At 42.1% G+C, this 24,977-nt stretch overlaps 2 protein-coding genes across 2 annotated transcripts in view; one reads left to right on the top strand and one right to left on the bottom strand.

Moving 5' to 3' along the window:
- The first annotated feature begins 1,807 nt into the window (after positions 1–1,807).
- On the top strand, positions 1,808–8,966 carry LOC136711405 (caveolae-associated protein 4a). The gene is made up of 2 exons (XM_066687662.1): positions 1,808–2,522; positions 7,786–8,966. The coding sequence occupies exons 1-2, from the start codon at positions 2,115–2,117 to the stop codon at positions 8,491–8,493; spliced, it is 1,116 nt and encodes a 371-aa protein (XP_066543759.1). The 5' UTR covers positions 1,808–2,114; the 3' UTR covers positions 8,494–8,966.
- Positions 8,967–9,772: 806 nt separating this feature from the next.
- Positions 9,773–24,977, bottom strand: part of dnah5l (dynein, axonemal, heavy chain 5 like) — a 206,701-nt gene continuing 191,496 nt past the window's right edge. The window contains exons 73-75 of the mRNA XM_066687675.1: positions 16,364–16,572; positions 13,791–14,012; positions 9,773–10,632 (exon numbers count right to left, since the gene is read on the bottom strand). Of these exons, the coding sequence (XP_066543772.1) occupies positions 10,414–10,632; positions 13,791–14,012; positions 16,364–16,572 (650 nt within the window). The 3' untranslated portion in view covers positions 9,773–10,413. The remainder of the gene's footprint in view (positions 10,633–13,790; positions 14,013–16,363; positions 16,573–24,977) is intronic.

The following is a 24,977-nucleotide window of genomic DNA, read 5'->3' as shown; positions in this document are numbered from 1 at the left end:
TCTTTTTCCAAATTAACCAAAGACCTAACATGTAATTAATGTTTAAAATGTCATTATAAGCTGGAGTGATTAATTATAGGACACGATGGGGTGCATAAGTGAATAATTGTACGATTGCAGCCTCAATGCATTCTCAGGAAAACAGCAGTTAGCCTAAAATGAATTGGCACGCTTCAGGTACCAGTGTTGTTAAAAACAAAACAATTGCAAAGATAGGTTTCATGAGTAAGTCAAAGGGAGGAGAGGAGCTATTCCAGTTCCATGAAAACAAAGCTGCGACACACAGTCACCTTTTGCAATTATAAGGTCAAACACACACCCTGGGCCAAATCCACAGATTGTCCTTAGGAGAGCAAAAAATTACTTTAGCAAAATAAATAATAATTAAAAAGTGGGAATTTACAAAACACAAACTCAAAATGTCAAAAGCATAAGAAAAAAATGAGACGCGATTCAGCGAGTTTTATGCTAATGTAAATGAGAGAAGCTTGCCCTCTGGTGAGTATATCCCGAATTGGCCAAGGGCTGGTAGCTGGGAGTGCAGCTGCTGGTTTCAGTTTGGAAAGCTCTGCAACCCCCCAGGGAGGTGCGTGTCAGTCGGCAGTGTTGGGATCAGCTTCCTCGCATCACTGGGGGACCGAGGCCGGCACGGCCTGACCTTCTGATATTCTCACACTGCGAAACATGGGCAGAATACCGCCAAGCCCACCCTGCCCCCCTCCAACGCTCTCTGACTGCTCAGTGATGCACAGTAGTTACAGCACAGTAGTCTGTCATGGTGTGGGACGTTGATTGTTAGTCACTGTGAAGGAACTGTAACTGCCCTATATGTCACTGGCACCACCTGTCTACTTGTCTGTGCCAATGGTTACCTGTTTGACGTAAGGGAAGTGTTTCTGTACAAGAGCTGCCCCGACTCACCCTGAACATCATAGACCTGCCTGGTATGGTCACTAACCCGTGAGTGCCATCTGTGAAAACGCCCCAGTAAACCCATACCCTGGGGATTCCCAGCACAGATCCAGGAATGTGCTGAAGCTCTTTACACAATCTTTCAAACTATTCCTGCTCTCTATCCAAGCAAAAGGAGGAACCAGAATGTATTAATCCTTGCTATTATTTTGCCAGTGTTATGTGTGATTCCAGAAAGAACAGGTGTTTGATTTGTTTTTTCTATTTATCATTGTCTGTAAATAGACAAAAGAGACAGGCAGGTGGAGAGTCAAATAGACAAAAGGAATATTCTTAAAACATTTCTAGCATGCTTAAGGTATGGCATGGTTTTCAAAAAGAAAAAAGTAACAGCCAGATTTGTTTGTATCTACAATAAATGTTTAATACTTAATATAGCCTTCCAAGTGAAAAATGTATGCAACACTTTCCTATACAATGACAAAATTACATTCCTATACAATCTGATTATGAAACATAATTAATAAAATGGTGTGGGTGGTACTATTTTTTATGATTGTTGCCCACAGATTTTAAACAAATCATATGACTTTATGTATTTGAACTCCTGTGTGTTGACCTTCAAAGTTTGATTGACCTTTCAATTGATTTTGAAGTTCATGTTAATTGTTATTTTTTTGAATGCATGCATACACTTAAATAACTAAACAGACAGTCAGATACATAGAAACTGAATGAATCAACTGGGTGTAACTGTGTAAGGGAGGGAGGGAGACAAGGGGGTTTCCATTATGCAGGAGTACATCTTCTAAAAATGAAAAAGTGTCACCTTTCAAAAAGTATTTATAACTATGTAGTGCATGAGGGTGTCTCTCTATCTTTTTCCCTCTCCCTCTCCCCTCTCTCTCTCTCTCTCTCTCTGTGTGGCTCTTTGGTGCTGTGCGATCCTAAATGTCTGTGCAGCCCATTAGAGGGTAGGTGGAGTCTCCAGGTTCTTCTGCGCCAGACCCGGCCAAGGATACAGTCGTAAGAGACAGAGACTCTCTGCCGGCCATCGCTACATGCTCCAAGCTCCAGCCCCCTGAGGTCTCACCAAGTTCTTGGAGAAAGCAACGACAGTCGGGGTCTAAGAAGTTTTAGGGAAGGCCGAGCATTACAAACATTTATAGATATATTTTTATTTCTGTGATTCCCATCTGACCATGGATCAGCAGCAATTCCAGGCGGCCACAGCTGACAAACTGGAAGTGTTGGGTGTTGGGGAGGATGAGGCCGGGACTCCCATCAGTGCCCTGACCATCCTCGCCCTGCTAGAGCGTGTGGCTGGCATCATTGACAACGTGCAGGCCTGCCAGCAGCGCATGGAGGAAAGGCAGCTGGAGCTGGAGAATAACATCAAGACCATCCAAATCGATGTGCTGAAGCTGGCCAAGGACCACACCATTACGGGCAACACCGTGGAGAAGCTGCTGGACAAGACCCGCAAGATCAGCTCCAACGTGAAGGATGTGCGCCAACGCGTGGACAAGCAGAACGTGCGCGTCAAGAAGGTCGAATCAACGCAGGAGGAGCTGCTCACAAGAAACAAGTTCAGGGTGGTGATCTACCAGGTAAAGCAAAAAAAAGAAATAAAAAAATTAATATATATATATATATATATATATATATATATATATATATATATATATATATATATATATATGCTGGGTGTGCCTTGCAGTTCACAAAAAACTGGTGTGACTAATAAACTCACCCCCTTCATACACATTTAATTGTTCAGTTTAAATAGTGCTGCATTATTAACTAGCCATTCCTATAAAAACCTACTGACCCATTATAAGCAAACCGGCTCTATTCTGTTAGAGATTCCTCTCAGTTTCAGTGTTTTATAGTCCTTCAGTCTCATTCCTCGTCTGCTTCATCAAATGACTCCTAGCATGAGTTATGGTAGCAGAAATATTGAATGGCGAATGTGAACAATCCATTTGAAATTCATTCTGCCCTCCAAAGGGAACAAGATGTAAATTTTACAATGAATGTCAGCTTTGAAGTTTCACAACAAAATCCTGTAGCTGTATGGACAACAGGGGCAGATTGTGACTTTGACAATGCTGAAGAGAGAGTTTCTGAAATGACGGGAAGTGAATTCTAGGTACAGGAACCTGTGTCATTGTAAATAGGTGATCTTTCTGTCTTGGGACTAAGAGAAACAAGAACAGTTGAGTACAGTATAGAACTGGAGAAAGGCATTCTACTGATCAATGGTTGACACTAAAATCAACCAATTCACTTACATTAGATCAAGGAAAGTGGAGGATCTCAGCACCAGAGCTAAGTTACTCTTACCTTATGTGTTTTTTAAACAGGGTACGGTGCATGTGGCCCCTTTGGGGACAACCTGTATGTTGCAGAGATAGGTCAAAGTTAATTCAAAAAGACTGAATGGGGCAAAGAACTTAGTATAGGGCACAAAGAAGAGGTCCAATATTCCCCACCCAAAACAAGAAAGGTGGGTGTGTCTTGATATTCCAGCTGGGCACGCGAGGCAGTAAGGTGGGGGGGGGTGTCAGGGCGGGTTTCACTGCCAGAGACGGAGCACTGTCCCTTTTAAACGGTAAAGCGCTGATCCCTGCTGTTTGAGGGTCTTCAAAGGGAGCAGCTGCTGCACCCTGTGATGGCCTGGCTATTCTTAGCGGGGGCAGCATGCTCCTCATAGCCAAGAGGAACACTAGATGACCTGTCATGCAGAAAAAGGTTATATGCTGCCCTTATGAAAAGTAATATGCGCCCACACAGCCCATGCCAGCCCCTCTAAGTTGACCCTGCCAATCACTGGTGTCCTTTTATAACTGTGCTCTCTGGTGTGGGGGTGGAGGGTGCAGAGAGGCTTTGATTTCACATAAAATCCCCTCCTCCCCACTCCCCACCGCCACCACCCACAACACCTTCAGGGACGGCGACTAATTTCAACCCACCATGAAGGCTTGCCAAGAAGGAGGTACCTCTTCGGGTTGAAACTATTTCCCCCAAAGTCATGAATTTCTGTTGCTCATAATTCATGTCCATAAGATATTAAGCACAGATTCAGACGCAGATTCCTTGGAAAATATTTTAGGCTGTACTGTATTGGAAGATAGAACTAATCTTTCACCTGATATTAATGACACATACATTATTTTCCCAGACGGACTAATATAAATCACTGCACAAAACTCCACCTCCTCCTTCTTTTTCTTCTTCTTCTTTTGATCAATTAATTTTAAACAAAAATAATGCTCTTTTTCTGTTTCTACCAAACTTATAGCAGTCATTTAGACCCCTGTAGGTGAGAAAATGTACCAGTACATGCCACGGTTGAACCTGTTTTTCACAATTGAAATCCATGTGGAGTTTTTGTTTGATTGCGACTGAAAGGAAGGTGGACAGACGGCTGTAATTGAAAATCTTTAGCTGGAAACTGTGACGGACAGTTGGGACACATATATATATATGATATAAATTATAAAGATTATTGCAGCAAATAATCATAATACTAATAATAACAAATCCAATGAAAGAAAGGAAAGAAAGTCTGGTATGAATCTCTTCACGGGGCATGCTTTAGTGTTGGGAGAAGCACAGTGAGACCTGGTGCAGGACAGGCCTGGCGTAGCACTGCCAGATGACTGATTTGTCTGCAGTTATTCTGAGGTCCAGCTCAGGGAGAAGAACATGTATCTCCAAATATAGTGCTATCATATTCAACGCTCGGGCTATTGCGTGGGTCATTAAACTTTTTTCGGAAAGTGATCTCTAGTGGTTACAAGTGCTAATGCTGGACCAAAGAGCAGGGTTCCAGCGATGCTCCCCATAATTACATTTCTGCAGTTTCATGCCTCGGGGGGCCTCTGATAAATGAGTTGTATGTGGGGGGGAGGAGTGTATGGAAACTGATTTGATACCCCTCCTTGAAACATTAGCGCATATAAAAGGCAATCGCCGGGTGTCCGATTTCTCCCTCCTTTGCTTGATTTTCTCTTCTGTTATATTTACTCCCTCCCTCAGGAGAAATGGCAAATATTCTGTGTGGAGGTTGTTACTCACTGAAACACGATCATTTACCACTGATGAGAAGTTCCTCAACAAGCCTTGTGTTGGAAATGCTTTCAACAGGTTATATATGTTTGAAGATATTTCATTTGGAAGCAACGTTTAGAAATTGATACAGCAGAAGCACATGTTCAGAGGGAAATAATAAAGCAATAATCTCATTAAGTACAGGAGTGGAAGATGATACGGTGTGACTGGAAACAGGAAATTGAGACGGTTGCCACATTTTTAAATATAATCGGCCTCATGCCAGTGAGCAAAGGGGCTGTCCTTTTGTTTAAGTAAACTTTACATTATTATAAAGTCCAATGCCAAAGCCCCACATGATACGTGTTTAAAACAAAATGCCTTAATTTAAATACAATACAGCTGATGATTCTTAATTACATTCAGGTCTGCAGTATGTTTGCATATATTTAGGGACATGTTGTAACCGGATTGCTGTAAACCATTTTTGTCATCAGAATTCAAAATTATACACTATGACTTGAAGATATTTAATTTGGAAGCAATGTTTAGAAATGGATACAGCAGAAGTACATGTTCAGAGGGAATAATGACTCAAAGCTTTCGGCCTCCGCTGAAAATGTACTTGATTTTTATAACTTCATTTATACTCTTAAATTATCCAACAACTCTTTAAATGACAATGTGTTAAATGTAGTGTATGAACAAATACTGACTCCTGTTAAATCTGTACCTTTTAACATTATTTAGTTCCTGGAGCAAGTCCAACAAATTATAATAATAAAAAGCTGGGAAAATTACCCCATAAATTGATTTGAATTTTAAGTTTAAATGGAGATTTCTATACAACAATGGTAAAATAGATGGAACATTTTTTTTATACAATTGTCTTCTAGTCTTTACATAGAGGAAGCAATTATATTTTGAAGCTTTCTACACAAAGAACAGCTTCTACAAGCCAATTGGATGGACGTTGGTTGGAGTCAGGCTGACATGGCTGACCAGTTGTTATCCCACCGATGAAGCGCTGCCCACTGAAAACTGCCACCATGACACCCTTTTATACATCTTTTATGCATGCTAGGTTACTTAGCACTGCAAATTCAATTAATAACAAGTACAACTAAAACAGACTGTTCAGACTACAGCTGCAATACCTCAGCTTCCACCACCTGCCCAGTAAGGCACTAATGTTCACTAATTTATTCCCTATTTTGATGATCCCCTAGTTTGCTCCTTTTTGCTAGTTGTGTACTTTTAACTGCTCCTATAATATTAGTCTTTCTTCCTGCCCCAACCTAACTGCAAACAGTATTGGAATATAAGTATTGCACTGCACTTGATTATAGTTAATTTAATTAGACTTTATGATATGTATTGTATTTATTCTGCACTTGCTGTAATAGTTAATGTTTTAAGAAAACAATAATTTCACCCAAAGTAAGGGGGTCTGCTATAATAATAATAATAACAACAGCAACCACCACCACCATGAAATTTGAAAGTGAAACATAAGAGCAAAGCAGGTGGTATAATCTACTAATATCCCTTTAACCACTCTTTGATTTAATTAGAATGTTGCTACCTTAATCAGAACATTGCGTTGCCTGAACTCAGTGTATTCTGGGGAAATAAAGAACAATTATCTGCAATAGTGAACTCTCACTGTGACAGAAATCTGCAGGCAAACCTTGCCAAAGCACTTGGCGCATTTCAAAACATGGTCATTGCATCATTGGAAGAGGGTACGTGTTCAGTAAGCAGGATGATTGATGACTCCAACTCATCTTCAGTTTGTTTTCCCTGATTAAAATTAATTAGATCTTGGATCCAAAACTCACCTGCATAACCTGCCACAGTGGGAAAGAATTGGATTCAAAAATGTAGAGAAGTGTTTCAGAGAAGGTTTTAAGAGCCTCTTAATTAAATTGAGTAGTCTACAGCGCTAGATGTAAAGGTGAAGATTAAGAATTAGTTGTTACTCAAGTTTGACAAGAATATGCCTTGAATATAGAAAACAACAAGATTGAGATTCTATTCAGGTAATTACAATTAATTTGATGATCACTATTACTAAAGCAACATATACAACTGTTCAGTGTCTCTCAAAATAGTCATGGAACCTGGTTTCAAGCAATCCATTCAAGCTTGTAGTATTGCTGATGATGTACGTAGCAGGATACAGGTGTAGGGGAATGACTAAAAACAGAGATTGCCCTTTAGGACCTGATTTTGCCAATGAGCTCCATTCCACATATTGAACTTTGTTGCCTTAGAAGCAGACCCGCTAGCTATGTGACTGGGTGAGCAGCGTGGTCCTGGCGAGGGCACAAGGACAAACACAGAGACACCTGCTTCAGTGGCTCATGTCGCTGCGTTGATTAGTTTGCACGTCACAGGCAGGCCAGGGTAAATCAGGCAGGGCAAAAGCTTAACCGTTTGCTCACACCTTCACTCTGTATCTCCACAAATGCATTCTCTCTGCATCTCTGTTTCCATACAGAAGCCCAGCTTTCTGCTCCACGGCCTCTGTCACTTCAGACAACACAAAATGCAGATGATATTAGGATGCTGTCGGTATCTCTGTCTTCACCTACACCTCTGTTGTCCCAGTGGAACCATCTAAACCCTTATATCAAAAAAAGAAACCCTATCTATCACTTCAGTTTAATCTCTCCTGTGTGTTAACATAGAAGTTAACATACTTCTCACTGGCCAATTTAGTATACCAAGGTCTATGAATCTATGTGCTGCTCAGCCATAATCAGTGTGATCTTAGTTTTGAGGTGGTCTTTGTTTTTTATTTATCTACCATAGGGGGACACTGAGATCCCTTCAGTTGCTGTCACAAAGACCCCCAAGGGAGCTGGCGTGGGGAGCACCGTGGAGCCGGACACCTATGAGCCACCTGCCGACTTGTCCTCGGACGAGGAGTACATGGTTGTGGAAGAGGCCGACTCGTCCAGGGCCGCCCGGCTGAAGAAGACGGGCATGAAGCGCATCGAGAGCATCAAGAAAGTCTTCACCAGGGAGAACATGTCTAAGACCAAACAGAACCTGGGCACAAAGGTCAACCGGATCAGCACGCGCATCGTAACCCCCGAGCGCCGGGAGAAGATCCGTCAGTCCGGGGAGCGGATGAAGCAGTCTGGCGAGAGGCTGAAGGAGTCCATCAGCAAGGCCGCGCCCTCCAAGGAGTCCTTCCACTTCAAGATCAAGAAGGACAAGGAGAGGACTGTGGCAGAGGGACAGGAGGGCACACAGGGGGCGCTGGGCGAGCAAGGGTCCGCCGAGGCCGGAGCAGCTGCCCCACCTCCAAAAGCCAGCCGCAAACCCAATCCTGACGTGACCTACACCGAGGTGGTGACCGAGGTAAAGCACGTGAGCCATGCAGGCGAGCCTGAAGCACCACAACAGGAAGATGGCAAGCTGCTGTACGCCGAGTCTCTGGAGGTGGCCACGGCGGAGGAGGGCAAGGGGGAGCCAGTGGAAGCGGCAGTGCAGGATATGAAGCAGCCATCTTAAGCAGGCATCCCATTGCAGGGAAACGAGCCCAAGTGTTTTAACGGTTGAAAAAAGTTCAGTTTCATAATAAATTACATCGTTTATTTTGCATATTGAACTTTCGAGGGAGTCGTGTCTTTAGAGATTGTTTTCTTTTGTCTTTTGTGTGGGGAAATGCAGCCCTGGGCTCATCAGCAGATGAAGTGTGAACAGAATCAAGATGAAAACACACAGCGCTTCCTATAATGTATGATAGTGCATGCTATGTATATTATTGGAGACTGGTATTGTTTCTCTGGATGGTACTTTTTCTTTTTACGTTCTGAGGGCAATCAGATTCTCTGGTAGATGAGAAACCTGAGAAACAGAATAACACAGTGTGAAGGTGAACTTGATATGTTATATAAAAAAAAGGGTTGCTGGATGTTCCCAAGATTTATTTTTTCTTTTCTGTGGTGTCCCAAGAAAATTAAACATGACTGTTGGTGACTGGCTTCTAAGTTAATATTTTAGCAGACATGAAGTGGTGTCATCTAGCTAGGATCGTAGGTGGTGAAAGTGGTTTAATGTTGCACAGCATGATAAAGGAGTCAAGTGTTTTGTTGAAGAAATAAAAAGAAAGTAAAGTGAGACGAACTGAATATACTTTAATAGGATTTTGACACGTCAGGTTGTTTTGTTTTTCTCATGTACGTTTTATTTTACATTAAGAAGTCTAGTCTCCAAAACTTCTGGTACAGTAAATGACCATCTCTACAAAATTGGACTAGATGGACATAACCTTTTAAAGAACTCAATCAGCTGGTCTCTGAGGAGTATCTTGAAAAAAATAGGAATATGGTAAAGACAAGATGTTTATTACAAACCGTAGGTTTACATTTATTTAAAATGCATAAACGTTAGGCCCACGTCTGCAGTCTGTACATCTACTCTTAAGAATGACATTTTGATAATCAGTAATTATAATCTGGTCTCAATGTACTGTGTGTTGCTTCAAAAGCAACCTTTGGTAGCTCTGTTAAGTATTTTTCAGTAAATGTAGTTCATTCTATTGGTTAGTCATGTTATAAGTATAAAATACCAATAGGGCGTTGTCTTGCTAGTTATGATTTTGCTTCTTCCAAACTATCAACATAGACCCTGCTTGCTGCAATGGAGAGTGACATTTTGCATGAATTTAAATGTAAAATATCTTGCCACCCAAGTGAAAAATATATCAAATGTCCTTAGTGAATGAACTGTATAAACCACTTTGCAGCTAAAGTTGAGTTCAGTTATTTTATATATATATATATATATATTTTTTTTTTTTTTTTTTTTGGGGGGGGGGTTTATTAGGAAAAGCATGTTTTTGTTGTTGTTCATTTGTTTGTTTGTTTATCTTTTTGAAGAAGGGGCTTTAAACTAGTCCGTGGATTAGATGCATAACGTGCACATGCTGACATTTTCTACAATATTTCTGAAAACCAACTACTAAATTAGTGCAACAACTATGCAAATACTCGCTACCATAACCCATAGTAGCACTGCTACACATAGTAGCAGCAACAATACTATTACTACTAATAATAATAATATAATGAGAGCTTTAGAAGCAAAGTGGGTGAATTATTCATTCCGACAATTTAGACTCTGTTAAACCCATTCATATTTGTTTTATGTTTTTATTTTTATTGAATTTATTTTATTTTATGTTTTTTGTGGGGGTGGGGGGGGAATGGAAGGGTAATAAAATGATACATACAATTTATTTTGTACTCATGGAAATATATCTCTATCTAAATCTATATGTGCAAATACAATAATGATGTGATTCAGGTTACAGTTACAATTCCTTTAGCTGCTTCTCTTTCAGCTATTTTGTTACCATTTATAAACGCATTAAAAGTGCAAGAGCTTCCCTGGGGGAGCGTGGGGAGCGGGGCTCTCCAGGCTGAGCACTTATTTGCAGTCACAAAGCAGCGCCACCCCTCGCAGCGTCCAGTGCTCGGGAACCTGGCTGGTCTTGAGGAATAGCGAGAATATGTAGGTGAGGTCTGTGCGTCGAGGTTTCTTGTACACGGGGCAAGCGTACAGGCTGGCCAGCTGCCGGCGGGGGTCAGGGGGGGACGAGGTGCTGATGGCATAAACATGCACCACTGGCAGGGCAGTGAAGAGGACCTGCAGGAGGAATAGAACATGAAGATGATTATAAAAGATTGTATATTTCAAGTTCCATCAACAGTTTCATACCTAACATACAATCTACAACTGTTTAAAATAATCTAATATCTCAGATCAAGCAAATTATTAGGGTTCAGTTAAGTACCCTACTAGTAATAAAGTAATTGAGAGTTGAGATGGAGGAGAGGGGTCCCCAGGAGCAGGATTGAGAACCACTGACCTACACCCTTCTATTTGGTTATTCCTCTGACCATGCCCCCCATATCTCACATCATACCTAGCCCTGCCTCAAAGGTCACTGACTCCTCCTGAGCTAGTTTCCTCTTAGTTTAAATATATCTCACTCAAGACTCCTCCAGCCCAGGCCACGGAAAGGCCCAGTCCAAAGTCCGGCCAGTTTAAAAAGCTTGGCAAACATATGATTCTGACCAATAAAAGTGGGGAGAGTTTTGGTCAATTTCAGAGATGATTTGGATTAAACACCTAATGAGTTCACTTCATCCCTTTAAGGACAAACGTTCCCCTTAATTGAACAAATCACTTGATTCATTACCAACGTGTTCTCTTTGGACTTTTAGAAAATAGTGTTTTATGGGGTGAGATATAAAACTAAGAATATCTGGGCTCTATAGATCCTGACTAACCTATTCTCATAGGTTGAAAAATAAATTAATAAATACCTACATACATACATACATACATACATACATACATACATACATACATAGAGCACTGTGCAAAAGTTTTAGGCAGGTGTGAAAAAATGCTGTAAAGTAAGATTGCTTTCAAAAAAAGACATGTTAATAGATTATATGTATCTATTAACAAAATGCAAAGTGATTGAAAAATCTAAATCAAATCAATATTTGGTGTGACCACCCTTTGCCTTCAAAACAGCCTAAATTCTTCTTGGTACACTTGCACAAAGTCAGGGAATTTGAAGGCATATAGTCAGGTGTATGACTCAAACAATTACACCAAACAGGTGCTAATGATGATCAATTCAATATGTAGGTTGAAACACAATCATTAACTGAAACAGAAACAGCTGTGTAGGAGGAATAAAACTGGGTGAGGAACAGCCAAACTCAGCTAACAAGTTTACTGTCAAACGTCATACACCATGGCAAGACTGAGCACAGAAACATAACACAATGTAGTTATACTGCATCAGCAAGGTCTCTCCCAGGCAGAAATTTCAAGGCAAACAGGTGTTTCCAGATGTGCTGTCCAAGCTCTTTTGAAGAAGCACAAAGAAATGGGCAACGTTGAGGACCGTAGATGCAGTGGTCGGCCAAGGAAACTTACTGCAGGAGATGAAAGACACATCATGCTTACTTCCCTTTGCAATCGGAAGGTGTCCAGCAGTGCCATCAGCTCAAAATTGGCAGGAAACAGTGGGACCCTGGTACACCCATCTACTGTCTGGAGAAGTCTGGTCAGAAGTGGCCTTCATGGAAGACTTGCGGCCAAAAAGCCATACCTCTGACGAGGCAACAAGGCCAAGCGACTCAACTATGCATGAAAACACAAGAACTGAGGTGCAGAAAAATGTCAGCAGGTGCTCTGGACTGAGAAGTCAAAATCTGAAATATTTGGCTGTAGCAGAAGGCAGTTTGTTCACCTAAGGGCTGGAGAGCGGTACACAAATGAGTGTCTGCAGGCAACAGTGAAGCATGGTGGAGGTTTCTTGCAACTTTGGGGCTGCATTTCTGCAAATGGAGTTGGGAATTTGGTCAGAATTAACGGTCTCCTCAATGCTGAGAAGTACAGCCAGAAAATTCTCCATCATGCAATACCATCAGAGAGGCATCTGATTGGCCCCAAATTTATTCTGCAGCATGACAACGACTTCAAACATACAGCCAGTCATTTAGAACTATCTTCAGTGTAAAGAAGAACAAGGAGTCCTGGAAGTAATGGTATGACCCCCACAGAGCCCTGATCTCAACATCATCGAGTCTGTCTGGGATTACATGAAGAGAGAGAAGCAACTGAGGTTGCCTAAATCCACAGAAGAACTGTGGTTAGTTCTCCAAGATGTTTTGGCCAACCTACCTGCCGAGTTCCTTCAAAAACTGTGTGCAAGTGTACCTAGAAGAATTGATGCTGTTTTGAAGGCAAAGGGTGGTCACACCAAATATTGATTTGATTTAGATTTTTCTTGTGTTCAATCACTTTGCATTTTGTTAATTGATAAATATAATCTATTAACATGTCTATTTTTGAAAACAATCTTACTTTACGGCATTTTTTCACACCTGCCTAAAATATTTGCACAGTACTGTACATAATTCACCGTTTATGCAATTGTTAAGGAATACGTTCTGTGACGTGGATATAAACGCAGCTAAGAAAAATGTCTAATGATGTTTATATCGTTGTCTGTTCCACTTGGACGGCAGTCAGTGGGTCTCAGTTTACAGCTGCAGCCTGTAATGACAAAACCTGGCTGGCAAGAGAAAGAGTGAGTGTGATACAGCTGACTGCCAGGAGGCTGCTTCTCAAATCACACAGCCCACACTGCCAGCAAATAGCTTGTTACATATATATTCTACATTCTTCTTTTCCATTTGTTAGATTGCATTTTATATTAAGTTCTCCTTTACCTGCAGATTCACACAACTCAGTTCACCTGCAAGCAGTGAAATCCTACAGTGAAATTTCCTCTTTGAAAGATCTGTGCCACCTACCAAAGGGTAGGAAACTTCCACTCCCAGCCCTCTTCTGATGCTTGTACTCTGCATCTTGAAGGACATCAAATCATACAGACCCCGAAGCACAGCCAACGCCATTAGAAAGTGAACCAAAGGAGAGACTCTGAGGTCCTATTAAATGTCATTCAATCTTAATACATTTTTTATACCGCCTCATTACAGGAGCACTCAAACACAGCCAAAGCGAGAGAATCTGATATATATACATCATTCACTCTTCTTCCTGATGTGAGAAGGCTCCAAAAGCAGGTCATCCTATCACCACTAAACATTAATTCCCTTAAAAGATGACTTGGAATCATAGATGTATCAGGTCGTTTAGCACTATTATTTCACAGTGTCGAGATAGCAGCTTCTGGAGTGTATGCACTCGTGCTGCAGTGACGTCTTATCAATCTCGTGTGTTGTGAAGTTGTGGCAAAAAAAGTTGAGACTGACCTTGGGAGGGGACTCAACAAGTTTGGTGTTTCTGCGGTCCCAGCCGGCGCCATCCAGGAACAGCCCATACACATACACCCCCCCCACGTCAGCTGGAGGGGGTGCTGTCACATCCTCCTTCATCATCCTAGTGACGTCATTGTGCAGGACCACGCTGTCCAGGGCCCAGCCTTTAGATAGGTTCATGCGTGTTGTCTCCTGGCGCATAGCGGTCAAAAATCCCTTGAGGAATCAAAATAAAATCAATGAATTAATGTATGCATTAATTAATTAAACAGTCCGTTTAATTAACAGATTAGCTAGACTAATTTGATGAACTGAACCAATTTAAGCCTTTTCCTAGGCCCAAATGTACTGATGTAGAGAGACAAGTTGGATTTTGGCCTTTGAATTGAAAAGACACACACACACACCTAAAGCAAGAGAATCCAATATATATACTGATCAGCCATAACATTATGAGCACTGACAGGTGAAGTGAATAACACTGATAATCTCGTTATCATGGCACCTGTCAGTGGGTGGGATATATTAGGCAGCATGTGAACATTTTGTCCTCAAAGTTGATGTGTTAGAAGCAGGAAAAATGGGCAAGCTTAAGGATCTGAGTAACTTTGACAAGGGCCAAATTGTGATGGCTAGACGACTGGGTCAGAGCATCTCCAAAACTGCAGCTCTTGTGGGGTGTTCCCGGTCTGCAGTGGTCAGTGGTGCAAGGAAGGAAAAGCGGTGAACCGCGACAAGGTCATGGGCGGCCAAGGCTCATTGATGCACGTGGGGAGGGAAGGCTGGCCCGTGTGGTCCGATCCAACAGACGAGCTACTGTAGCTCAAATTGCTGAAAAAGTTAATGCTGGTTCTGATAGTAAGGTGTCAGAACACACAGTGCATCGCAGTTTGTTGCGTATGGGGCTGCATAGCCGCAGACCAGTCAGGGTGCCCATGCTGACCCCTGTCCACTTCCAAAAGCGCCTACAATGGGCACGTGAGCATCAGAACTGGACCACGGAGCAATGGAAGAAGGTGGCCTGGTCTGATGAATCACGAGTTCAAGGTGTTGGCCTCCATATTCCCCAGATCTCAATCCAATCGAGCATCTGTAGGATGTGCTGGCCAAACAAGTCCAAGCCATGGAGGCCCCACCTCGGACTTAAAGGATCTGTTGCTAACGTCTTTGTGCCAGATACCACAGCACACCTTCAGAGGTCTAGTGGAGTCCATGCCTCGATGGGTCAGGGCTGTTTTGGCGGCAAAAGTGGGACCTACAAAATATTAGGCAGGTGGTCATAATGTTATGGCTGATCGATGTATATGTATATATATATATATATATATATATATATATATATATATATATATTAATTCTGATGTACACAAAGGGTTCTTCGAGTGAAAGCATTTCTGCCGCTGTGGTGAAATGAAAACGGCATGTCTGTCTGTCTATATATCTGTTTATCTATCCATCTGATTATATATTGTAGGGATATGGGACTGCATAGTGGATATAGTGGAGACTGCATTGCTTGTGTCTGTCTGTCGGTTCTGTGTGTTGGGAGGTGTTCCCGCTGGGCAGAAATAGTTAGCAGAAATCCTGAAAACAGTGCTGCTCTTTAAAAACGGTTTTGTAATATACCTGTTGCAGACCTCGACTTTCTCTTATTATTTTTGTGCTGATGAATCCCGCTATAATATGTTATATATAAAGATTCCTGTAGAACGTTACATGACATTAGACCACAATGACATCCCATTAGAGCGTGGACAATAACAAAAGTGTTTGAAATTCTCCTGTCTGTTAGGAGTGGTGTGGGGGGGGGCTGACAGTGTTTTCTCCGGTAAGAGGGGGGAGGTAGTGGAGTTTTCTCCAGTAGGAGTGGGGGAAGTGGGGGAGGGGGGTTGATTGGCAGGGGCTGAAGCCCTTGGACCACCGCGTAGTCGGCACCTATGACAGGTAATTAAGATCGAAGTACCATACCCATGCCAACTATTATAGTACAGTACAGTACAGTACAGTCTAATAACAGCACCTGTCCTATAAAGAGCATCCTTCATGCTATAGTTATCTCTTCGTCAGGAAAGCAAGTGGTTCTAGTTCATAAAGGTATTATTATGATCATCATTCAAAACCATGCATTGATGATCACCCAACAGTCTCCATGTATGACTCGTGTGGGACCACATAGATGATTCAGATGGGTCTGATGTGCCTTGATAAAGCCGATTTCATGCATTGATAACAGTCACATGGGGTGCGCGCCCACGCACACATGACTTGTGTTATACAAACATAATGTCCTTTAACACTGAGTGTTTTTTTTTTTTTTTACATCCTATGGACACATTCACACTGTCCAACACAATGGGGCATCAGAGATTATATTATTAGTATGTTTGGGGGTGCTGACAAGTGACAATATTGAAAACCACACAACAAAATCAAAGACAATAATTAACAATACATTTCTGTAATTCTTCCGCCACCCTCAACTTTGGGCCTTGGGTGACCACACCTTTTACCCTACCCTAGTTACGGCCCTGTGCAGTGCCCAGGGCCATGAGCTTCCCCTTACTTACCTGAGGGTTGAAGAAGCCCGTCATCCAGAACTGGTGTGGGCGCCCATTGAACAGCCAGCTATGGAACTGCTGGTTCCTCTCCAGTAGCTCAGTAAACCAGAAGCCCAAGGTTGCCGACTCCCAGGAGATCTTCTGCCATAGTCTGGGGATGCGGGCATCATACATGTTGTCCAGAGCGTCCCTCAGGTCCTCAGACATGATGATGGTCCCTAGAGAGAGAGAGGAGAGAGGAGAGAGAGAAGGAATAGGGGAGGAGAGGACATGGGAAGGGAGAGAGATTGAGAGGAGCAGAAAAGGGAGGAGAGAAGAGGGGTCAACAGATGAACACATTCATGGTACATTTGTCCTCATTGATTCTATTTATCTATATATCAATCTCTCTGTTAGTGACTGGCATAATAAAACACTGTCAGTATTGCTTTGAGCACACATTATTTTTTTAAATGTATAGAATTTTTAGATTAGTGACATCAAATCATATAAATAACATAAATGCACCAAGGCATAAAACATAAAATAGTATAGTAATACTAAAAATGCAATTTTCTACCATGACTGGATCAGCCCACAACACAATATGTAATCTAATAGCTTGCATTCAATTTTATTTTCCCTTTTGTTCAACATAGGCAACATATTTTGCAGTGTGAACCTAACAATTGTTTTCAAATCAAAATACAGATTGGTTATTTCAATAGAGAATACTGCGAAGAGGATGAATAAAAATACATCCCTAACACAATTCAATCACGCAATAGTTGTGACCTTAGCTTTCTCCTTTAGCATATTTTGAAAACTGGTTTATTTACTGATAGGATTTCATCTAATTTATCTGTGTATGAAACACTTGGATCAAATGGACATTGCCATCTCCAGAGAGTCATTTTCTCTGCATGAATTCTGCCAAGCTGGCAAAGATTCTGAAATAAGATCTAAAGTGACTAATGCTGATGGTATTTCTAATGGCAAATAATAGCACAGTCTGCTATGACACCATGTTACTGAAAAACAAACCAACTAGCTAATAATGGACATATTGAGAATTTCAATATGGATTTGTCCACCTTAGTGATTCATGTTTCTTTGCATTGGCTCTTCAGAATTACTTGACTTCAGGTACATTGTCAAGCAATGCGCTGTTAAAATCTAGACGAAAATTAATGTTGAATGTGGAAGTTTAAAGTGTTCAATGCTGTAAAGCTGTTGTGTTGCTCACTCAGAGATTATCTTTCAAGTTGGAAGAACTGCCCAAGGGGGAAGGAAACATCACTCTATCAAAGCTGCCATTGGCCCCTGCGCTTGTCAATCAGAACAGGTCCCTTCCCCCTTCCTGTTCTATACAATGTGACATCAGCGCAGGTTCATCCTCTTTTGCCATTTCACCTGGACTCGAGAACGTGAGCTCTCTGTGTCTTGTCTGTGCTTGTCTCATTGTTATTTAACAATTATTATTCAATTGGTTGGCTTCATGGCTGTGTTGTTCTGTGTTGTGAGGGACCCGTTGCAGTGTGCGGCGCTTCGGGTCGAAATTGCCCCTCTGGGGCAGCACGAGGGATTCTATTCCCCATACTTCCTTGTACCCAACAGGACAACAGCAGGCTCTACCATGACAATCAAACTATAAACATTGCGGTGTGCAGGGAAAAACATTCATGCACTCTTCGCATAACATAGGAGCATTGGCTGCTTGCTCCACTAGCCCAGCTAGGAGCGAGGCCACACCAACAATGTTGTACAAATGAACTATATACACATGGGGGGCAGGAACCAACTCATGCGCCACCGCGGAACACAGGAGCAGTTGATGCCTGCTGGTTAGACCGGCTAACGCAGGGCAACATGAACTCTACTGTGCAGCGGACTATTGCTCTATGGCACACAGCCAGAGCAGGCCACAGACCTGCTGTCCAAGGAACTACACAATGAGGCAGCGAAATTCGAGCACCATCAGCTGGGAACAGCGGCAGTGATATTATATACACAGAGCGGGTTACAGGCAAAACACATGCACCACCGCAACACAATGCATAATGAATGAACTATATACAGGGCAGCCTCGTAAGGCAATGTACCTGAAGGCCGCATGACAGACCCTGGGAACACATCGACAGGCCTGTCAGCAAGTCCAGGAGCAGCTTGCGTGGGTGCTCGACTGGAAGGCATAGTCCGGTGGAAGTGAAGACACGGTTCAAATAGCTCCCTCAGGATGCACTTAATGGGCAGATTGTGAGAGGAAAAGCAAGAGCCAGAGCCTGTAGGCTACTGGGGCTCAACTGCAGCCAACACCTGCTTTCCAATGGAAGGGACCGGTCCCATCATGTCCAACCAGTAGAACTGGGCAAATGTAAGTGGCGAGGCCAAGCTGCAGCCGCACAAAAGTCTGCCAAGGGGGAGCCTTGAAAAAGGGCACAAGATGTGGCAATGCCTCCAGTCGAGGGGCCACCAGGTGTTCAGGCACCGGGGTCCCAATGGACTCGTGGCCATGGTAATGGTGTCTACAATCCAATGCGAGAGGCACTGCTTTGAAAGCACCTGGCCCTGTGTCCATGCTCCATAAGGCACAAACAATTGGTCTGAGCACCGAATGTCCTTAGTGCGTTCCAAATAGCACCCGAGGGCCCGCACAGGGCAGAATGGAGGAGGATGAAAAACCATCAACTCAATAGGCTTGTTGACATGGAATGGAGACAGCAGTTTCGGGAGGAACACAGGGTTAGGCCGTAGCGTGACCCTGCAGCCATCTCCCGCAAAACGGACATATGCTGGGTGTACGGACAGGGCTTGTAGTTCACTCACACGTTTTGCAGAGGTCATTGCCAGCAAAAACGCAGTCTTAAGTGACACCAGCTTCAGCTCAGCTGAGTTTAATGGCTCAAATGGGGCTTGGGAAAGCATGTCCAGCACTACATCAAGGCACCATGCAGGCAGTGAAGGGGTGCGAGGAGGCCACAGCCGTCGAGCTGCCTTTAGAAACTGCACAGCCAAGAAATGAAACCCAGGGGGCTCGCCATAAATCCGTGGACATGACATGCGGAGATGGCCACCAGATACACTTTGAGCATGGACGGGGACTTGCCCTGGCCCAACAGCTCCTGTAGAAATTGTTATATGACCCCGATGGGATAATTAATTGGGTCTTGACCACTGTCTTGGCACCAGGTGCTAAATATCCGCCAGCGGTAGGAGTACTGTGACCTCGTAGAGGGAGCTCTCGCCGACTGAATAGTGGCTACTACCGTGTGTGACAGACCCCATGCAATCAATCGCTCCTGCTCAGGGGCCAGGCCCAGAGCTGGATGAGGCCTGGATTGGGGTGTCAAAGCGTGGCCTGCACCTGGGACAACAAATCCTTGTCAGCCAACTTCTAAAATGATCCTTTTTGAACATCAGGCTAAGGAGAAGGGATGGGGTTACAGTTAGGGATAGGGGAAGAGAATGCTTAAATTTGATCAAATATACCAAGTTAGTGGACATAGTAATGGTACTGCCAATCACCTAGGGAGAAATATGTATTTTATCTAATTCCATTCTGACTGTATTAACAAGTATTCCTTGATTGCTTTTTCTTTTTTTAAAGAATGATCATTTTACATATTTAGCAGATATTATACAAATATACAAATGAAAATGGGAATAGGCAGGATTAGGGTGATTTTATTCTTTTAAAACCAGAAGGCCTGTTGTATATGATGCTGTGAGGTCTTTAAGGCTTTAAGATTCTGTGTTATGCAGAGTTAACCCTTCTCTGGCTGGCAAAGGCAAAATTACAAATATGTTTCTAGTGCTTATTGGTAAGTTCAGCATTTCTAATTGTGCAACTCAAAGTATAACAAGTATAACAAAAAAGGAGAAGGAGAAAAAGGAGTGGGAAATTGAAGCGGGGCGGGCAAGGGAGAGGGAGAAAAGAGAAGGAGAAAGAGGAGAAAAGGAAGAGAAAGAGAAAGAGAAAGAGAAGAAAAGACAGAAAGAGGAAGAGAAAGAAAAGAAATCCATTAAGGTCCAGCTATTAGTAAAGCTAATGAACAGGAGTTAATGAGTGTTTAATAGACCCAGACGGCTACATGTAGCTGATTCTTTGAGTCACTATTCCCTGAGGGATACAGTTTGCCTTAGAAGAACTGCTGCCTTCAAATCAGTCGAGTGGAGCAGCCACAATAACAACAACTACAGTATTAACACTACTGGTGCGTGATCTTAAGATCTGTGCCAATCGTTTAAAAACCTGTGCCCTCTGACCCTTTTATAATACATATCATTAGCCAAAAGACTGCAGGGCCATTTACAGCAGATGCTGCCGACGTCCAGTGTCCAGAGGTTAAAAACCTTAAATCCAATGCTGGCCAATGCTTAAAAAGCACTTTCTAGTGCATTCTGCATTCATGCTTTTAATTAACAGGGTAGTAGGAGGCTAAACGAACACTATTCAGCATCTAGACTAAACGTGGGGAGCAAGACGCATCATTCTCAGTGAGATTAGCCTTAATCCTGTCAGACAGTCGCCCGACATTTTGCGGCTATATTCAGGGCTTTGTTATGAATTTAGTTTATTTATAAGTACAAGGGAAATGCTCACCAACTACAGGCCCTCTGGGTTCTCATTACCGTACAATCACAGAGCCTTCTGTCTAAGGCCCGAGACACTCCACCAAAGAGACGCCACGTATTGATTTACGCCAATGTCAAAACTGTGAGGTTTCCTGAAATTAATGCATTAACTCCGTCCAGTCAATGCTGGATCCCTTTGTTGTTGCCACTGGGTGCTATTAAGCATGTTGTGCAACTTTGTCTTGTGTCCGTTTCTCATAGGACATCATAAACAAAGCAAAGGGCACTGTGTTAAATGTATAATTAGGTTCTTTCAAAAAGAAAAAAAGAAAGATCGTATTGCAAAGCTGTTGGTATGTACCCCAGAGGAGACATAAACAGAAGCACTTAGTCTTTTAGGCTGAACATCGCTTGTGGTTAAAATGCTTTTTTTGTTTCAATAGGGGGAGAAAAATATGTGATAACTTATCCATGTGAAAAGAGCTGTGTGAGTTATATCATTAATGTGGTATTGCTGCTGAGATAAGTCATCATTCACCAAAGCTTTGGGGGTTCACTTGGCTTTGGTCTAAACTATGATAGTGTCTTCTGCCGCTGTTTTATATAAAAAAGCGGCTGTAAATCTATCTTCCGGAGATCATTGTAATTGTATTTTTTTTTAATGCAAAAATTTAATGTCTTCTGCTTGACAGTGAATTATGTAAATGATTCACTCACTTTCCACTGTAAAGAGAAAAATAAATTAAATTGAAATAAATGAAAACTCAAGGAGCATGCAGACTGCTACCGGTCTTCATAAAAAGAACACATACACAGAGTTAACGCATTAAGGAACATAAATCAAAGCAAAAATTACAATCACAAATACCCATTATGAGGTTTTGGTATTCATGGCGTTTCCTTGATAAAATCAGTGTGGCTTTTCCCATATAGTTCCCAGCCCTGAAACTGAAATAAAAAACCTCTGTGTAATCAGTTTATCTATATTTCCTCAAACAGTTAAATCTATCTCTGTTCAGAAGTTTATTTTGCAAACAAGTGTCATTAATAAACTGCTCTTATTAGGGAAATGAACCATAAAGAATGACTATGAAGTATAAAGACAGTAGCCTCTATTCTGAATGGTAGTTTCCTGAGCCTGTTAATCAAGTTCTGAAGCCGCAAGAAAATAACATTTACAATACTGCAGGGATGACAATGATGAACCCAGATAAATACTCAGCATTGTCACATCTATGCTGTTTGAATAGATTGCAGACAGCAATAAAAATATATTACTTATTACTTATTACTTACTTATGTTTTTATAATATCATCATGTAAAATGTTATGAAAAAGCACCTATACTAGACTTATAGGTCTAATCGATATTCCGGTCGTGTCGTGACCCCACCCCTCCCCCCCAGATGCAAAGAGATGCAAGATGCAAGATCCTGTACTTGAAACAGGTGTGATTTAATGCTTCGTTTCACCTTAAGCAGTTTATTTTTAATCAATTTAGTCATCACTTAGTATATCTAGTCACATAGACAGACAGACAGACAGATAGATAGAGAAGAGAAAGAGAGAGAAAGAGAGAGAGAGACACAGACAAACAGACATAGTCCTTCCAGGATTTCTGATAAATTCCCATTTAAATGTGCAAAGTGGGTACAATCAGCTATTTTACAGTGAATACAGAAATTACACAATCAGTCAGTTTGTTATATTTGAAATGTGAATGTCACTAGTGTAAGGACCCACCATCGGTGTCAGTATAGCACTGAATGCTGTAATGTGCCAAAAAAATCACTTTGTTCTGGCTTGTCTACCTCACAACTATAAAATAAAACCCTCCAGAAGCCAAAAACAAATTACCTTTAAACAGCTTAAAATAAATAAACAACTTTATTACAATTAATACTGCCATTAAAATATATAATGTGCATGTTTTTCAGTGTTTTTATGTATCTTTTCTGTTTTTTTTCCGTTTCACCAACTTTCAGGAAACAAACTGATGAAGGCTTAAAATAAAAGCCCATAATCTCTATAGTAACACTTTGGACAAATGATAGATAGCATCTTCACATTTGGTAGTTGGGACCACGGAGACATGCTTTACTGGGGATTACTGCACTGTGCATTCCTTGATCTTTTCCTAACAGCCAGGACACTTATGTACAAAAGGAGCTGTAAAAATAGAGGCTGACACAGCACCCCGCCATCCTAGGAGTCAGAATAACCAGAGAGAATGGCAGCTACTGTAGAGAAGAAAAGAAAAGGTTAGTCTTTATTTCGAAAAGGGAAACCAAAACATTAGTAGTAGAATGAGTAGTAGTAATATCTCTCTAATTACTACTATTAGTGTTGAAAGTTGTGATCAATGCTAATGATGATTATAATAATTAGGATATATTGCTCACAGTACTGCTCAAGCCGGAGCAGACACACTTTCCAGTGAGCTCCAGCACAGCATGCTAGGAGGAAAAATGAGTTTCCCAGCGCCCTCCATTCACAATGGTGCTGTTCTCCCTGAGCGGTTACACACAGAGGTGAAACCCTGAGCAAGGAAATGAGCAGACAGGGCTTCAGAAGGCTGGTCCATTAGCAGCATGCCCGAGAGCAGCTTAGAGCCCTGCCAAGGTACCACTGACAGCAGGAACAACAGTGAACAACGCTACTCCTATTCACTTTTACTCCTACATTATAAACAACACAGGATTCCTTCAAAGGGGTGAGAGGGTTTACCAAAAAGATGTGCTGTAGTGTATAGTGTCAGATACTATAGTGTCAGTATTGATTTTATTTTACAGTGAGAGCCAATATATCTGCCTACCTGACAAGGCACTGTGGGAGAAATCAGGGATTGTAACACCGTAGTTTAATAATGAGAACAGTGTTGAAAGCAGCGCAGGGTCCTCACTAAACATGACCTTTTCTTGCACCTGTAGAAACCTCACTGTGGGAAGAATAGCACTGTGCAAAATGTATTTGTTTAAAAAAGAGCACACCGTGTTGATGAAATGTCAAGTCCAGAATACAGCAAGAAGGTCATTACATGGAAGCATGAATGAAACAAACTGACATAATCCACAGTATACTTAGATTCAATTACAGAAGAGAATCAGGGTTAGCCTGAAATTGACACGACCGGAATATCGATTAGACCTAAAGGTCTAGTATAGGTGCTTTTTCATAACATTTTACATGATGATATTATAAAAACATAAAGTGCATATTTTTCTCTAATGACCATATAACAAAAACATTGCAACTCACCATGTTGCTGAATCAGTGGGAGCCCTGAACTTGTTTCCCGGTAACAAGACGGTCCTATCTTGGGGTGATGGGAGACAGTGACACCCAAAGGGTGTTCCTTATGTCCAGTCTACTCCGTAATTTAATTTTTGTTGCCGTCGTTGCGGAAAAGCCCGCTTTGCAGAGATAGGATGTTGGAAATGGAAGCAACATTTTCAGTGCTTTTGTGGATATTCAGCCTTGATTTTAATCCGGAAGGTCGGCAGAGATGAAGTTATCTCAAACATACTTTTAAGGCAACGATTCAACTCAGACATTCACAAATGGGTCGTGGATCCATTCCTTCACACTTCATGGGTCTTTGGATGTTGGGAAGTAACACTCGAACTCCATTGAAAGCGAAGCTAGGTGATTGCATACCAGCTGGGAGAAAGACGGCCCAGTCTCCGTCTCTCCCAAAATCCCTGCTAATGTTTGGGACATGCCAAATATGCCCCTGTGCACTCGCCGTACCCACAGTTCCAGTTTGGCTTTGACTGCAGCCACTTTATCTGCCAACTTAAAGACAGTTGTCATTCTCCCCTGAAGCAACAGATTGAGTTCGTTGAGCAGGTCGCACAGGTAAGTGAGTTTCGTGACCCATTCGTTGTCATTGAAATGTGCTGCCAGTGGTGACTTTTTTTCTGAAAGAAATCTCTGCAGCGACTCTCGTAACTCAAACACTCCGGCAAGTGATTTCCCCCTGGATAGCCATTTGACTTCTGTGTATAAGAGAAGGTGTTTGTGCCCTGCGTCCATTTCCTCACAAAGCTGCCCAAACAGACACGAGTTG

This window comes from Amia ocellicauda, chromosome 2 (genome assembly GCF_036373705.1).
Source record: "Amia ocellicauda isolate fAmiCal2 chromosome 2, fAmiCal2.hap1, whole genome shotgun sequence".
Classification (NCBI taxonomy): domain Eukaryota; kingdom Metazoa; phylum Chordata; class Actinopteri; order Amiiformes; family Amiidae; genus Amia; species Amia ocellicauda.
Note: the sequence above shows the minus strand (reverse complement) of the source record. Positions and strands in the feature narration are given on the sequence as shown.